General features: G+C 44.1%; 3 protein-coding genes across 6 annotated transcripts in view; 1 reads left to right on the top strand and 2 right to left on the bottom strand.

Annotated features, from left to right (window-relative positions):
* LOC133571666 (major histocompatibility complex class I-related gene protein-like) overlaps positions 1-16,793 on the bottom strand; it is a 58,649-nt gene that overhangs the window by 33,832 nt on the left and 8,024 nt on the right. For 3 of the 4 annotated variants that reach the window (XM_072914458.1, XM_072914460.1, XM_072914459.1), the window contains exon 3: positions 15,306-15,572. In XM_072914458.1, coding sequence (XP_072770559.1) covers positions 15,306-15,572 — 267 coding nt within the window. The remainder of the gene's footprint in view (positions 1-15,305; positions 15,573-16,793) is intronic. The other variant, XM_072914461.1, reaches the window with a different exon arrangement.
* On the bottom strand, positions 6,533-12,049 carry LOC133612420 (HLA class I histocompatibility antigen, C alpha chain-like). The gene is made up of 4 exons (XM_072916288.1): positions 12,036-12,049; positions 11,359-11,480; positions 7,042-7,320; positions 6,533-6,960 (listed from the first exon to the last, which is right to left on the bottom strand). The coding sequence occupies exons 1-4, from the start codon at positions 12,047-12,049 to the stop codon at positions 6,533-6,535; spliced, it is 843 nt and encodes a 280-aa protein (XP_072772389.1).
* LOC133571748 (THAP domain-containing protein 6-like) overlaps positions 15,769-16,793 on the top strand; it is a 40,438-nt gene continuing 39,413 nt past the window's right edge. The window contains exon 1 of the mRNA XM_061924248.1: positions 15,769-15,847. Within this exon, the coding sequence (XP_061780232.1) occupies positions 15,819-15,847 (29 nt within the window). The 5' untranslated portion in view covers positions 15,769-15,818. The remainder of the gene's footprint in view (positions 15,848-16,793) is intronic.

Below are 16,793 nucleotides of genomic sequence, written 5' to 3'. Positions count from 1 at the left end.
TGTTTGGATAGAGTTTTATTAAACAAAAACACATTTCTTTAATGTAATATATAAATTGTTCACAACTGTTTATTTTATGGAGGAATGTAGTTAATCATAGAACCGGCATCTAATGTTATTAAAAAAAGTATTGGTTTTGAATTGAGAATCAATTCTGAATCAAATCGTGTGGTGCCCAAAGATTCACAGCACTACAAGTTTACATTTCTTTGTGCTATTATCTTGCAAATGTAAGAGGTCATTAGCCCAATTATGGCTTTATAGATAAAAGTGTACCGATGCCTCAAATTTCAAGTAGAATGATCTGGCCATCCTATGTGAGAGTACAACTCACAATGATGTATCCTGGCTTTACCGTTGGTAATGGATAATAAAGTTGTTCCTTTCTTAAGTTACCGTCTGTATGTAAGAGCTGTAGAACGTTATGTTATCAATTTGACCCATTTTCTACCAGTTACTGTTATTAGCATGTAGCATTTCCTTTTTGGTTGACAAAGGGTAAATGGCTAGAATCACCCCCTAGTGTTTGGGAGGTGCATAGCGTTTGGCCAATGAATTACAGAGCTGTGTAGGAAAATGAAAAGACATAATTACAAGTATCCAAGTGTTACAGTGCAAGTGATCCCACCAAAGGCAGCAAAAACATTTGATCGTAACTCGTTTTCTAAGACATAAACATTAAAAAAAAAGAGACCGTATAACACGAGGAGCAGTTTGATGATGAGTAAAGCACATCTCCTTCTCGTCTTCAAGTGTGACCACGCTCCTCAGTGGTCGCTCTGTGTCCCAGTGCTCAAAAGATCCTGGAGGAAAAGGATGACAGCACAAGAATCCAAGTGGAAGTGTTAGCTGAAAGACGAGTTTGGATGCGTAAACGGTCCATGTGAGCTAGGCCTGGGCGATATGGCCTAGAAAGAAAATCTCAGATTTTTTCACAAGAAAGTCAATTACGATTTTTTTCCCACCTACTTTTAAAGAAAGGAAAAAGTTTGTTGTGCTGCCGCATTTTTTGAACAAACGTTGCAGCGTGCAGTCAGTTGTTCCAGGTCTGTTGCTGCAAATCTCAACTACTGACAACACTTTTCTTTTCTTTGGAACAACGTCTCACTCTCGTTAGTGTTAGCATTAGCCATGTTTTGCTAGGTGTGAATCTCCGCTAAAGAAATGAGGGTGGAATCTCCTCAGGACAAAACATATTTTAAATCTACTGCAACAAAAAACTTAAATTGAAAAAAACAACAACAATACATCTGCAAAGTGTGAGCTAACTTACTGTGTTCCGACTGCTTTCATCCGTTGAGTTCTCTGAGCGCTAGTTACCCTCGTCACCAGCTGTCAGACAAACACAAACACACCGTGACATCAACGCCTCACATTTTGTACCTTTACTTCCTTCCAAAGGTTTGAAGAGTCCAGAACTTTTATGGTAGTCAGAATGCTAACGTAGGGGATCAAATACTCATGTTCCCACTGTACATCTAGAGGGGGCATCTTCACTCGTATCAGATATTTGATGTGTGACTCCATTGGTTGAGAAACATCAAGAAGCAGAGTGGTGCACTTCTACTTCCTGTCAAAAGTTAGATATGTGACACGTTTACATTGCCTGCATGTCAGCAGGTCACGTGACTCGGTACAGGGTATCTTATCATCCATCCATCCATTTACTACCGTACATTTTAATTAGGGCTATCAAACGATTAACGTTTGTATTTAAAATAAATTATGATTTTTCACATTTTGTCCATAGTTAACTCATAATTAATCAAGGTTAATCACAGATAGTTTATTAGCTTTAGTAAGTGTACCTTACACCAGTGGTTCTCAAACTTATTTTCACTAAGTACCACCTCAGAAAACACTTGGCTACCACCATAATGACCAGCATTAAAGTACAGTAGCGTAGAAGATGGAGCCGTACGACAGCTTGAGAATCACTGCCTGAGACAGATAATTGTCAAGATTTGAAGACTGTCAACATGGGACTAGATCATTTATTTGTTTTTTGCACATGTTTGTTATGCATCATGCATTTTAAAACAGCTTAACACAAACACTTCACACATGTGCACCACTTCTGACACAGGCACACATTTACTATAAATAACTTTTATACTATAGCATAAAAAAGTGCCTGGGTCAACATGTCGGGTGTGCTTTCCTTAGACTTTGTTGACCGTTTAGTATCATTACTCCACAATACTGATTGGTCGCAGAATTAGGGGTGCATTTTGCAATTTCTGTGTAAAGTTTGTTGTTTGTTGTGGGATGTGATGAGGACTCGGCTCACGGCGGCAGCAGATGGCTCTGGTCTTGTCGGGAGACCCTGCTGTGGGGCTTTGGGTAACTTTGCCTTTTAGTGTGCCCTTTTTTTGTAGGATTCTGCTCGGTCTTTATTCCTGCATCACCTATTCGATGTGACCGGATATCCAGTTTGACAAGTGAGCGATTCGGCTCGGTCGGTAGCAGTCACCTCATTCGATTAGAATCAGCTGTGAATCTTTAGATTCATCGATTAATGGGCCGGGTGTTGCACGATAGTCATCAAGCAGTTGACAGTTTATTTTTAAAACAATGTGAAAGCCAGTGCTGCCCACCAAACAGAATCTCTTGTCGATGCGACAGATGAGTAGGCAGACAAGTCATTTGGCGAGGTGGGTCTTCAGGTGAGACACATTTGGCACTCTGTATGCCTGACCAGCACATGAGTTTTTAAAGTGAGGACGAGATGTGCAGACCCTCCTCCACCGTCTCGCCTACCGACACTTAATGCCCAACAGGTGCAGAAACTACCACATGTAAGACGGCCCCGGCAGGTGCAGCGTTGTTGTTCGGAGTATCTGTTTTCTAGGAAGACCTCCGGCCAAGGATGTTGAGCTCTTCCTACTCCGCTAGATAGCCACCAATGGCTCACCTTAGTCAATGTCCTTTGTGGGATCTTGTTTTTGCTTCCAACAGGGTGTCGAGCCACTCTGCTAACTAGCCCCGGTTGGGCACTGATGGGAGTGCCAGTTGAGTCTCCGGCAGCTCGACCCTGAGACAGGTTGTACTGGATTACAGGTTACCAGTAGCAGTGGCAGACCAAAATATTACCCCGAATTTCTCCAAGATAACTTGCCTTGTAAAACAACTACTTTATTTTTGTATTTGTAGCCAACAACACAGCAGTAACAACATCCCTGTCAAGCTTTGAACACACACTCCTCATTCAACTCCTGCTAAGTAAGCCCTCTCCTGCTTCCCCCGACCTCGTGAGGTCCCTAAACAGCTGGCTAGGATATGACTGTAATATGATTCTTTGATTTTGGGCTTCTACAATCAGCATGTTCTCATCCATCATGTCAACAGGTTGAAATTACATCTGAAAACCTTTGACACAATTTTAAGATATGCAGACCAGCTCGGAAGTACACTTGATATTTAATTGATATTGATTGGACTGATAGCAAAGACTTCTGTTCTTTGTTAATGATACATTTTATTTGATCATTTCCTTAAGGCTCTGGATGCTGTGGGGCTCTCGTGGTTGACAAGACTCTGCAGCTGTGCGTGGACATTGGGGGCCGTGCCTCTTATTGGCAGACTGGGGTGGTGGTTCCTCTATTTAAAAAGAGGAACCAGAGGGTGTGTTTCAACTATCGTGGGATCACACGCCTCAGCCTTCCCAGTAAGAGGTGTACTGGAGAGGAAGCTACGCTGGCTAGTCGAACTTCGTATTAAGAAGGAGCATTGTGGTTTTCGTCCTGTTCGCGGAACTGTGGACTAACTCCTTAGGGATGCATGGGAGTTTGCCCAACCAGTCTCCATGTGTTTTGTGGACTTGGAGAAGGCATACGACCATGTCCCTTGGGAAGTCCTGATGAGAGTGCTCCGAGAGTATGGTTTATGCGGTCCGATACCTGTATGATCAGTGTCATAGCTTGGTCCGCATTGCCTGCAGTAAGTTGGACGCGTTTCCAGGGAGGGTTGGAATCCGCCAAGACTGCCCTTTATCACCAATTCTGTTTACAACTTTCATGGACAGACTTTTTGGGCGCAGTCAGGGCGTTGATGGGATCCGGTTTGCTGGCTGCAGGATTAGGTTTCTGCTTTTTGCGGATGATGTAGTCCTGCTGGCTTCATCTGGCCAGGATCTTTGGCTCTCACTGGATCGGTTCGCAGCTGAGTGTGAAGCGATTGGGATGTAAACCAGCACCTCCAAGTTCGAGTCCATGGCTCTCGCCCGGATAAAGGTGGAGTGTCCTCTTCGGTTGGGGAGGATATGCTGCCCCAAGTGGAGAAGTTCAAGGACCTCTGGGTTTTGTTCACAAATGAGGAAAGAGTGGATCGTGAGATAGACAGGCAGATCGGTGTAGTGATGCGGACCCTGCATCAGTCCGTCGTGGTGAAAAAGGAGCTGAGCTGGAAGGCAAAGCTCTTAATTTACCAGTCACTCTACGTCCCTAACCTCACCTTTGGTCATGAGCTTTGGGTTATGACCGAAAGGACAAGATCACGGTTACAAGCGGCCGAAATTAGTTTCTTTTGTTGGGTGACGGACTCTCCCTTAGAGATAGGATGAGAAGCTCCGTCATTTGGGAGGAGCTCAGAGTACAGACGCTGCTCCTCCACATGGAGAGGAGCCAGATGAGGTAGTTTGTGCATCTGTTAAGAATGTCCCTCGAACGCCTCCCTGCGGAGGTGTTTAGGGCGCGTCCGACCAGAGGAGACCACACGAAAGACCCCAGGACACAGTGGAGAGACAATAGCAACGTTTCCATTACTCCTAGAAATGCGCAAAACCTAAATATCGCAATTAGAAACTGGTAATGATAACACCTACATTTCGGAAAACCTGTCAAATATCGCTCAAAATGTTTATGCTGTCATGAGGTGGTTTCGATATTGAATGTTTCACAAAAACATGATGGAAACCCTTTTTTCGCATTTAGAGGTCACTTAAACACTGAAATGGCAGGGGGTAAATGCAGGACAACCAGGGCAGAGGGGCCGTGTCGGTCTAACTTCCGATCGGTCGGCTGGGTAGAGCAAGGCAGCACCACAACACTGGCCGTCTCGCGGGTTCCTTTCTCCGGAATAGAGGACATCCCGCAGGCTTGAAGAGACCCACAAGCTCGAATAATGTCAAGGGGGGCTGTAAGAATGTTGCCTTTGAGCAATCACCCGCTGCCTTTGTCATCTATTGACATCACGACAACAGCTGTGGCTGCAATCTTACTCAAAGTGGAGTCTCACGGGATGAGATTTTACAAGAATTACTGCTCATGATGCTAAACACTTTTTAATGGAAACACCTACAAGTCGCAAATGTACTGTGTCGAAATTTTAGGAATATCGCTTTTATTTTGCGAAAAACTGCAATGGAAACGAAGCGTCTCCGAAATGGCCTGGCAACACCTCAGAATCCTCTGGGAAGAGCTGGACAAAGTAGTTGGGGAGAGGGAAGTCTGGAATTCTCTGCTTAGGCTGCAGCCTCCGCAACCCGACTTCTGATAAGCGGAAAGTGGATGGATGGCATTTAAAAGAAAAATATGTTTATTTAGCAAGTTATTTTGGTCTATGTCTAATAATAGATATTTTTGACATGTGATTCTGTTGTCGTTTTACTTTACCTTTGCCTTAAAGCATTTTAGTTGTTGTGTTTCACACATTTGTAAAGACTGTAAGCATGTCACTTTTATAGAATGTTTGAAGATGAATGTGCCGACAGTGTTTTCATTCATCAGGTTATTTGTATTCTCATGACATTCAACTGATCAGTTGATTGTTCAGTCTGTCTCAGAGTAGTTTTCATCAGTTCATCAGACGTAGCTTGGACAGATCTCGTCGTAGCGCTTGGTGCCAAGGTCCTAACTATTCATCCAACATGAGGAGGAGCGTATTCTTTTGTTCTTTTGTGGTGTAAAAAGAAAGTGTCCATCAACAAATGTTAACCATAGGATGGAATCATTCATAAACTGTATCGAATCGTTCCGTTTTTAAAATATAACGTTTTTGAATGGCATGGTGACCCATGTATCTCGATGCATATAGAATTGTCCATCACAAAGAGATGTCCAACCCTACTATCCAGTTAGACAAAGTGAAGATTTTCAGGCTAAACTTGTAGCAAACGTCCACATCAGACTTTTATACGAGTGATCCTTCACCCCTGCTTTGTTTATGGCGGCTCAAAGAAAAGAGAATATGATTGACTTACCAGCTGGATCATAGTTGGCTGAAATGAAAGACAGACAAGATGACTTGGACTTTTGTCTTCACATCACCTTTCTATGTGAGAGTGTGTGCTCTCTCTCTGAGAATCTTGGAGTGTTTGTTGGCACATTTCCAGACTGCAGGAAAGCACCAACTCACAGAAAAAGAAGTGTGTCCCTCACCTTTTTTGTTCTTGTGACGTATGGCGACTACGACAATTATGGCGAGGATCACTGCAATGAAGACCGCCACCGTGGCACCGACGGCAACCCTCACGTCGTCTGTTGAGAGCAAAAAAGCAAGAAGAGGAAACCCTAATGTGTACTCTGCATGCACCCTATCGATGTCCAGCATTGTTCTTGTGACATGGATCAATAATGGTGGAAGTTCTGATAAAATATCTCCAATGTCTTTGATTTGCGGACGTAATATTTCCACTTAAAGTGTCCTTCTCACCTTCATTGCTTGCGTTGCTCATGATGCTTCTTCTCTCCAGCTTGGTGACCAGGTCCTCTTTGACACCAGACAGCTGAAACACACATTCGTACTTGCCCTCCACTTTGGCCGTCACCTCCACTTTCAGATCCACGGTCATCTGGAAGGTTCCATCAGGGTTGGGCAGCATTTCTCCGTGCACCACGTTCTCGTGGAGATCCTTGCCGTCTTTCCTCCAAAACAAGGCCGCACTGCTGGGGTAGAAACCTGTCGCGAAGCAGCTGACCGGAGAGGACGGCGTCTTCTGGAGGAGAAACACTTCTGGAAGCACTGCATGGGAAAGAGTGTAAGTTGTAATGTTACTTATGTTCCTACAAGGGGTGGGCTATCAGCATACATCATGTGGTTTACCTGTTCTCATTAGGACATCTCTACTAAAGTTCACATACTTTTTCAAGTAATGAACACAGATCCCAGTGTGGTAAAACTTTAAGTAATCCATATAAGCTCGATCACGGTCCAACTTTTGTTTGATTGGGACGGCTTGTGGTTTTGCTGCAGTCCATGTCCATGTCTTGGTGTCTAACGCTAAAAAATCTTCTCCATCATAACTGGACTGTCTCCAACTCTTGATTTCATCAGTTTCATCATTCCATTCACAGCCTTTCATCCTTTGGTAAATGTGAAGACCTGAAAGAGTAACACAAAGTGTATAAAATGGAGTAAGACCTCATTAAAGTACCAATGATTGTCACACACACACTAGGTGTGGTGAAATGTGTCCTCTGCATTTGACCCATCCCCTTGTTCACCCCCTGGGAGGTGAGGGGAGCAGTGGGCAGCAGTGGGCAGCAGCGGTGCCGCGCCCGGGAATCATTTTTGGTGATTTAACCCCCAATTCCAACCCTTGATGCTGAGTGCCAAGCAGGGAGGTAATGTGTCACATTTTTAAAGTCTTTGGTATGACTCGGCCGGGGTTTGAACTCCCAACCTACCAATCTCAGGGCGGACACTCTAACCACTAGGCCACTGAGTATCACCATCAACCCATGTGTACACACACACTTGTGTCTTTAAGAGGTCATACTATGATTTTAATCTACAATTACCACACTTCCTTAATAATAATAATAATATATTTTATTTGTATTACACTTTACATTTGGAATAACAAATCCCAAACTGCTACAGAGTAAAAACATCATAAAAGCATTAAAACAAGACAGTAAATGACAATATTAAAATGAGCAATATCCTTTTTCTTAAAAAAAGGTTGGTTTTTAGCCCTTTTTCAAAAGCTTGCACTGTCTGTGGGGCCCTGAGGTGGTCAGGAAGGGTGTTCCACAAACGAAGAGCGGCAGCTTCAAAAGCTCTGTCCCCCATGATCTTAAACTGTGTCCTGGGCGCGAGCACACGGTGCTGTTTGCCTGACTGGGTGTTCTACATAACTTACTTGTGTTCTACATAGCCTTTAATGATGGTGCTTTTTTGTCAAATTTTGGATCAATTTTGCTTAACAGACCAACTTCAAGACCCTTTCTGAGTGTCTCTTGAAAACAAGTCGTTTTGGGGGCTGCCTTCTTAGATGTACATGCGTATTTCCACAAAACACAAAACATAACCAGGCACTTCTTACTTCTTTAGATGAGGCTGGAGGCCTGTATAATGACCAGGGCCCTCATGTAACAAGCTTGCGTACGCACAAAAATGTGTCCTGACATTTGGCCTTTGTGCCCTTAAAAGGATAACGACACTAAACGACACACTTGCCCGTAAAATGACGACATTTGGGGCCTAAGTTGTGTATACACCACCTTCTCTCTCCTAACCATCCCTTTATATTACTCCCCTTTAATTGGTTGTTATGTAAGTGTCTACCTTTCCTTCCTCAGTTTCTGCCAGGACTCCTCTATTCCTGTATTAATTCATGATTTTTCCCCCTTTTTCAACTGGGATTTGAATTAACTCATTTTCTGCCATTTTGAGTGCTCTCTTGGCTATGTTATCTGCTCTTTTGTTGCCCCATATTCCAATGTGCACCAGGATCCAACAGAAGTCTACCACAAGACCAGTCAGTCATCTGACTCTTAAAACGTAACAAATGAACTTCTAGCAACAAATCATCCCTACAAGTCTCTTTTACAATTAGACTTTCCATAGCTGCAGCCGAGTCTGAAAAAATGACTGCTCTCATCGGTTGTATTTCTTCTATCCATTGCAGTATGATTAGCGACCATTTCATCTGTGAAAGCTGACAGGTTATTCGTCATGCTTTTACAGGTTGACACACCAACATCTGGAATAGATACTCCTGTTCTAACATTGTCTGATACCGAGTCTTTAATCCCTCTGTATAAATATTTAGGAAACGTTAGTATCTCATTTTCACGTACCTTTCGACCATGGACACTTTATCAGCTTCCTTCCACCCTTTCCTTCTTTCTATCAATTCCATGTTTACCAATCCAATCCAATCCACTTTATTTATATAGCACATTTAAACAACAAAAACGTTTCCAAAGTGCTGCACATCAATATTAAAAACAATATTAAAAACAATATTAAAACAATATTAAAAACAATATTCAAATATTATCCTTATCTCCACCAATGATGGAATAAAAACAAAAAATAAATAAATATAAAACCACTATAAAAATAAATATGATTAAAAATGATTTTAAAGGGTACAACCAATTAAAACAGTAAATAGAAATCAAAATTTATAAAAAAAAACACAGAGGAGGACAGAGGACCACACAACTCACGTAGTGTTAAAAGCCAAAGAATAAAGGTGGGTCTTAAGACGAGACTTAAAACACTCCACTTTGGGAGCAGTTCGAATATGGAGGGGCAGAGTGTTCCAGAGCTTAGGGCCGACCACAGAGAAGGCCCTGTCTCCCCTGGATTTAAGTCTGGTCTTGGGCACCACGAGCTGGAGCTGGCTCTTGGATCTCAGAGCGCGCGCAGGAGTGTAAATTTGGATGAGGTCCGAGATATACTGAGGTGCCAGTCCATGTAAAGCTTAAAAACAAACAGCAAGGTTTTAAAATCAATTCTAAAATGAACAGGGAGCCAGTGCAAACTCTGAAGAATTGGGGTTATATGCTCGCGTTTCCTGGCCCCTGTTAAAAGTCGTGCTGCCGCGTTCTGGACTAACTGCAACCGGAAGAGAGCTTTTTGGCTAATGCCAGCATAAAGTGCATTGCAGTAGTCCAGGCGACTTGAAATAAAAGCATGCACGACTTGTTCAAAAAGGTTAAAAGATAAAAACGGTTTTACCTTTTCTAAAAGACGAAGATGATAAAAACACGTTTTTAAAACGCCAGTGACTTGTTTGTCAAGTTTAAAATCGCTGTCCATAGTGACGCCAAGGCTGGTGACTTTGGGATGCACATAATTTTGCAATGGTCCCAAGTCAGTGAGGGCCGGACCAAAAACTGAAATTTCCGTTTTTCCCTCATTCATTATTAAAAAATTCTGGGCTAACCAAGCCTTGATGTCGCATAGACAGTTGAGAAGGGGAGTCAGGGGGCCGTGGCCTTTTGAAATTGGCATATAAATTTGGTAGTCATCTGCATAAAAGTGGTAAGACACGCCATGCCTCTTAAAAATCTCTCCAAGAGGGAGAAGGTACAGTGCAAACAGGATGGGGCCTAGAATAGATCCCTGGGGGACACCACAGTAAAGCGGAGCAGAAGAAGAGGTGGCGTCCCCCAGCCTGACAGAGAAGGACCTCTCTGACAGGTAGGATCTGAACCACTCTAATGCAGTCCCCCTGACACCCACACAGTCTCTCATGCGGTCTAAAAGAATTGTGTGGTCGACTGTGTCAAAGGCAGCTGTAAGCTAAAAGCACTAAAATGGCAGAACTGCCAGAATCAGACATTAAAAGCAAGTCATTAAAAACCTTTAAAAGTGCAGATTCAGTACTATGCAAAGCCTTGTATCCAGACTGAAATGGATCTTAAAGTGCTATTTTCATCTAAAAAAGGCTGCAATTGCGCCCAAACACATTTCTCCAAAATTTTTGACACAAAAGATAATTTGGAAATGGGCCGATAATTCGACAAACTTGTAGGATCAAGACCTTTTTTTTTTAATCAAAGGCTCAACAACAGCTCTTTTACAAAAAGAGGGGACACTGCCAGAAATCAAGCTGCTGTTGATGATGTCCCTAACAGACAAGTCAATAAAATACCAGACTTCTTTAAAAAAGCGAGGGGGGGCTCGGTCTGTGAGACAGGACGAGGGTTTTAGTTTGTCAACTATTCCTATAAGCTCAGGCATGGACACAGGCTCAAATTGACAAAACACAGCCGAGCACTGAGTGGCCACATTAAAACTCAATGGAGAACGAGAAAGATTTGCCCGAATAGAAGCAACCTTGTCGTTAAAAAAGGAGAGAAATTTTTCACAAGTTTCACTTGTCATCTCAATTGAAGTGGCTGGATTCGGATTAAGAACATAACTAATAGTTTTAAAAAGAACACGTGGCTTGCTGATACTATTTGAAATGAAGTCTGACAGATATTTTGTTTTCTCAGCTTTAACCACACTTTGATAATTCCGACAGCTTTCTTTTAAAATTTGATAAGAGACCTCCAAGTGATCCCCTTTCCACTTGCGCTCCGCCCTTCGCCACTCACGCCGAGCTGTTGTGTGTGGTTTCATTGAGCCAAGGCTCCTGTTTTGGCTTTGGATGAATAGCTCTGAGGGGCGCTATACTGTCCAGAATCTCAGAACATGTGGAAAGAAAAGAGCACATCAATTGTTCGGTGTCTGCAGAGTGTGGTATACTCTGCATGGACACAGTGAACAAAGGAGAGAAGGCAGCTGCAGTGTCAGACCTAATAACACGCCCATGACGCACAGCAAGTGGTTTTACATCAGGGTCCAAACTTAAATTGAACATAACAGGACTGTGATCAGAAAACACAGCATCACCAACAACGACATAGTCAACATTAAAACCGTAAGACAGTACAAGGTCTAGTGTATGCCCGCGTTCATGTGTGGAACCAGACACAGACTGTACAAAGTTAAATGAGTCAATGACATTCAGGAAGCTCCTGGAGAGCGGTTCGTCTGGGCAGCAGGTGTGAATATTAAAATCACCAACAATAAGGACACGATCATATTTGGGCAGGATTTCGGCCAGAAATTCAGAAAAGTCATTTATAAAGTCTTTATGGTACTTGGGTGGTCGATAGACGACGGCACACAGGACGACATCAGAAAGACCCAGTTCAAACATGCGTAGTTCGAAGCTTGAAAAGGAGGATTGCAGGCGGATCTGACGGCATTTAAAGTCATTTTTAAAAACGACTGCTAATCCTCCTCCTTTTCGGAATTAAAATACAAGCACTCCAGTGATGAAAGTTCATTAAGAGGGGCGAACTCACCAGTTCTCAGCCATGTCTCCGTCACACAGAGGAAGTCCAGTTCGCGGGAAATGAATAAATCCTTCAGGATAAATGTTTTGTTTGTCAAAGATCTTGCGTTAACAAGACCAAACTTGACGGGGGCCGGCGCGTCCAAGGCCGCTGCTGATCTGGGTGGTGCCCGACACAGAGCCCGCAGGTGGCGGGAATTCACCCCGCGCCTCCGGGGGCAGGGACAGCAGGAGCGATGGGGGCGAGCTTCCCCCTGCAAACCGACGACAGGAACAAGCCAGGAGCCGGCGGGATCCAGCGAACGCGGGTGCAGGAAGAGACCGGGTACCGGACCATACCTCCTTCGGGAAGCCACGGAAAGCCGGGTCTTGCCCTAACTCTCACCAGCTGGCCGCCACGTTTACCGCGGCGCCGGTGACGCCTTCGCCGGGGGAGAGGAGCCAGGGGGCGGGAAAGGAAGGCAGGAATCCGGCTGGGTGAGTACGGCGCATGAGATTTCGAAAAACCAACGTCGAAATTGACCATATCCGTGAGAGAGGGACAAAGATCCAACAGTGTTTGGCGATCATACACACGCAGTGAGTTGACAGAGACGACAACAGACGCGAACAGCACAAAAACAAACAGAGCTGACAGCGAGAGACGGCAGGCCAAAGCACATACTAGCGCCATCTTGGTCTTGGTAGAATCCAAGGGAGTACATCTGCCCACACTGAAACTGGGCTGTACTGGCAGAGAGCTAGTGGGCAGTCTAGGACCCAGTAGGCTACCTTGATTGCTTTAGGTCCGTTCTAGTCTCTGTCCTTGCTACGTCCCACCCCAGCTGACGATGGCTTGGAGCACTGCAGAGACCACCGCCACGTACAGTATGTGGGTGTTGAAATTGTGTTTTTTGTTGTTGTTTGTCTATGCATGGTCCAATCGGATGTGTGCAAAAGTATTATTCATTAGGGCTGTGAATCTTTGGGGCACCAAACGATTCGATTCATTTCTTGGGGGTAACGATTCAATTCAGAATCAATTCTTGATTCAAAACAATTCTCGATTCAAAATCAATACTCTTTTAATAACATTGGATGCCAGTTTTATGATTAACTACATTCCTCCATAAAATAAACAGCTCTGATCAATTTCTATAATACTTAAAAGAAAACTGTTTTTCATGAAATTCTACCCAAACATGTAATAAAGTCAATACAAATAAGGCAACAAGAGAAGTATCCAACACTTTCCTTCTTTTTCTCCTCTTTTTCTAAAGTAAGTTTCTACAGTAGATATAGATCATCTACATCAGGGAACCCCAAACAACGGCTCGCCAACGTGCAAAATCTTGCCTGCGGGAAGTCCCAAGTAAAAAAAATTTAATAAATTTAAAAAATGAATTTTATATATATATATATATATATATATATATATATATATATATATATATATATATATATATATATATACATATACATACATATACATATATATATATCCATCCATCCATCCATCTTCTTCCGCTTATCCGAGGTCGGGTCGCGGTGGAAGCAGCCTAAGCAGGGAAGCCCAGACTTCCCTCTCCCCAGCCATTTCGTCCAGCTTCTCCCGGGGGATGCCGAAGCGTTCCCAGGCCAGCCGGGAAACATAGTCTTCCCAACGTGTCCTGGGTCTTCCCCGTGGCCTCCTATCGGTCGGACGTGCCCGAAACACCTCCCGAGAGAGGCGTTCGGGAGGCATCCTGACCAGATGCCTGAACCACCTCATCTGGCTCCTCTCGATGTGGAGGAGCAGCGGCTTCACTTTGAGCTCCCCCCGGATGACAGAGCTTCTCACCCTATCTGTAAGGGAGAGCCCCGCCACCCGGCGGAGGAAGCTCATTTCGGCCGCTTGTACCCGTGATCTTGTCCTTTCGGTCATAACCCAAAGCTCATGACCATAGGTGAGGATGGGAACGTAGATCGACCGGTAAATTGAGAGCTTTGCCTTCCAGCTCAGCTCCTTCTTCACCACAACGGATCGATACAGCGTCCACATTACTGAAGACGCCGCACCGATCCGCCTGTCGATCTCATGATCCACTCTTCCCTCACTCGTGACCAAGACTCCGAGGTACTTGAACTCCTCCACTTGGGGCAAGATCTCCTCCCCAACCCGGAGATGGCACTCCACCCTTTTCCGGACGAGAACCATGGACTCGGACTCATAATATAAATAAATAAATATAAATATATATATGTACATATATTCTGGAGTGCAGAGGATAGCAAGCAGCGTTCAGTGGACGTTCTTGTCCTGACGGATCACTTCACAAAGTTGGCCCATGCCTTTCCCTGTGCAAACCAACAGGCGAAGCAGGTTGCCAAAAAGTTATGGGATAACGTCTTCTGTGTATACTGGTTTCCAAGGCGCATCCACACAGATCAAGGAGCCAACTTTGAGAGTGAGCTCATTGCGGAGCTGCTTAAACTATCAGTAGTCTCCAAGTCGCACACTACAGCCTACCACCCCATGGGGAACGGAGGGACAGAGAGATTTATACTTATATCCTAAATAAATAAATATATATATATATATATTTTTTTTTTTTAAATAATATTTTAATCTGTCCTTTCTCGCCCATTCATCAATCCACTTTCTACCGCTTGTTACTCTCTGGGTCTCCTAGTCGCTCAGGCAAATCATATTGTCTAAAAATGCATTTCCCCATCGATAACGTGATGTCAAGTGTGTGCTCTTTCAGACAATTAGGTGAAATGGCGAAATCGTTGGGGAACCGTAAAATAGTTTCCTAGTGTAGGATTTTGACTTTTTGCAGTATGTCTAATCTGCAAAGAGACAGTGGCGGTGTTTAAATAATTTAACATTCAGCGACACTATGAAACTTGCCACAGAGGACAGTATGCAAGCTTTCTGGGGGAAGTGAGAGGAGAGAAGCTGGCTATGCTAAACCGCCAATTTGCTGCCCAGCAGAGTACAATGTTACGCCAAACCTAGGAAAACCTGTCATCTATTCGGACCAGCTTCATCATAGTTTAACTAATTGCAAGCTGTGGAAAGTCATTCTCTGATGGAGTTAGTAAAGTGAGTTTTGATAACATGAGCCCTCTAAGTGTCAGTCATACAGTATGTTTTTTCCATGTCATTATGGATGCACAAAGACAAGGTATTAGTGCAGTAATGTGTGTGTGTGTGTGTGTGTGTGTGTGTGTGTGTGTGTGTGTGTGTGTGTGTGTGTGTGTGTGTGTGTGTGTGTGTGTGTGTTTATTTTAGTACATCAAATATTTATGAACAAACCTTCAGTGTGGTTGAAGCGCTTCTGAAAAGTTTCCAAGTCTTTTTTGTCCTCCTTTTCATGACGAATACCTGATTGTGTCTGCAACAAAAAGTGCTTTGGATCCACCGTTGTAAAGTTCTTCATCCATTCTTGTTTGGCTTCTGCTTCCCCTGTGTTGCTGTCATAGTGACCGATCTCAACGTCATCAATGTAAACCACGACCACATAATCTGGGAAGTTTGTAACTTGAGAGGACGCAGTGTGGAAATACTTGAGCGAGTAAGTCACTGACAGAAAAACAAAACAATATGAGAGTTTTATCTTTTTTAAAATATCAACAATCTTGTTCTATGAATATTTGAGTGAACTCTATCCACAGTTGGGTCTTAAAGGGGAACTGCACTTTTTGGGGGAATTTTGCCTATTGTTCACAATCATTGAGACAAGAACAGCAGAATAACATTCGGGATGTGTGGAAGGGCATAAAATGTGGCGACGTGGTCGCATCGTGATGCGGATGTGTTCTCCCAGGGATGCAGACGGCTTCGGACACAGCTTGCAGGTAGGAATGTGATTTATTTAAAATATAAATCATACGATGACTAACAAAAGACATGCACGTAGCACAAAAAGGCAAAAACAAAAGGGCTAGCATGGGAGCTAGCAAACCAAAATAGCCTAGCGTGAGAACTAGCAGCTAAAGCACAGGAAATAATCGTCGTCATCAGTTGTGTGAACAAACTAGGAAGCCAGACCGAGTGAGGCCAGGGCAAAGACTAAATAGCCCTCTGATTAGCGCCCGGGCAACAGGTGCGCGTCCCGGACACTAACCAGAGGCAGGTGTATACAATCTGCCGTCATGGCAACAGAAATAAACGAAACTCAAGGTGCTGAAAACACATGTGACTCAAACATAAACAAACTATGATCCGGGCAGCGGATCGTAACATAAAAACCATCACAGGCTTCAATAACGAAGCCAAACTGCTGGATGGGGGTGTAGATGGAGCCAATGAGCGGAATTTGTTTTTCAATAGATTTAGCAATGCACCCTTTTCTGGCCCTCTCCCCACTACTCCTGTCCTTACAACTCTCCTGACCATCAATCCACAAACTCCATCACTGTTGCCTGCCACTGCTGTTTCTCATCCCCCCCACTGAGAAAGCCAGCCCGGTGTGTCTGACACCTGGCCATGTGAGACGACCGCTGGAGAGAGTCAACCTAGCCAAGTCAGCAGGCCCTGACCGAGTCAACCCCTGGGTCCTGAAGACTTGTGCTGCTCAGCTGACTGAGATCCTGCACTTCATCTTCAACCTGAGTCTGAAGTTAGAAAGGATACCAGCGCTATGGAAAACACCCTGCCTAGTGCCGGTGCCCAAGAAGCCCATCCCATCGGGCTTGAATGACTTCAGACCGGTTGCCCTGACGTTTAATGGCATGAAGGTCCTCGAGAGACTTGTGCTGGCTCAGCTGAGACCCCTGGTGGCTCCTTCCCTGGACCCTCTAC

The sequence above is a fragment of the Nerophis lumbriciformis genome, linkage group LG01, assembly GCF_033978685.3.
Source record: "Nerophis lumbriciformis linkage group LG01, RoL_Nlum_v2.1, whole genome shotgun sequence".
Classification (NCBI taxonomy): domain Eukaryota; kingdom Metazoa; phylum Chordata; class Actinopteri; order Syngnathiformes; family Syngnathidae; genus Nerophis; species Nerophis lumbriciformis.
This window is presented reverse-complemented; position numbering and strand designations above follow the sequence as displayed.

Coding starts and splice junctions, on each gene's coding strand:
- LOC133612420 (XM_072916288.1), bottom strand. Junction 7,321..11,358: donor ATGTTCTGAGATTCTGGACA/GTATAGCGCCCC, acceptor TTACTCTTTCAG/GTCTTCACATTTACCAAAGG. Junction 6,961..7,041: donor AGATGTCCTAATGAGAACAG/GTAAACCACATG, acceptor TTTCCCATGCAG/TGCTTCCAGAAGTGTTTCTC.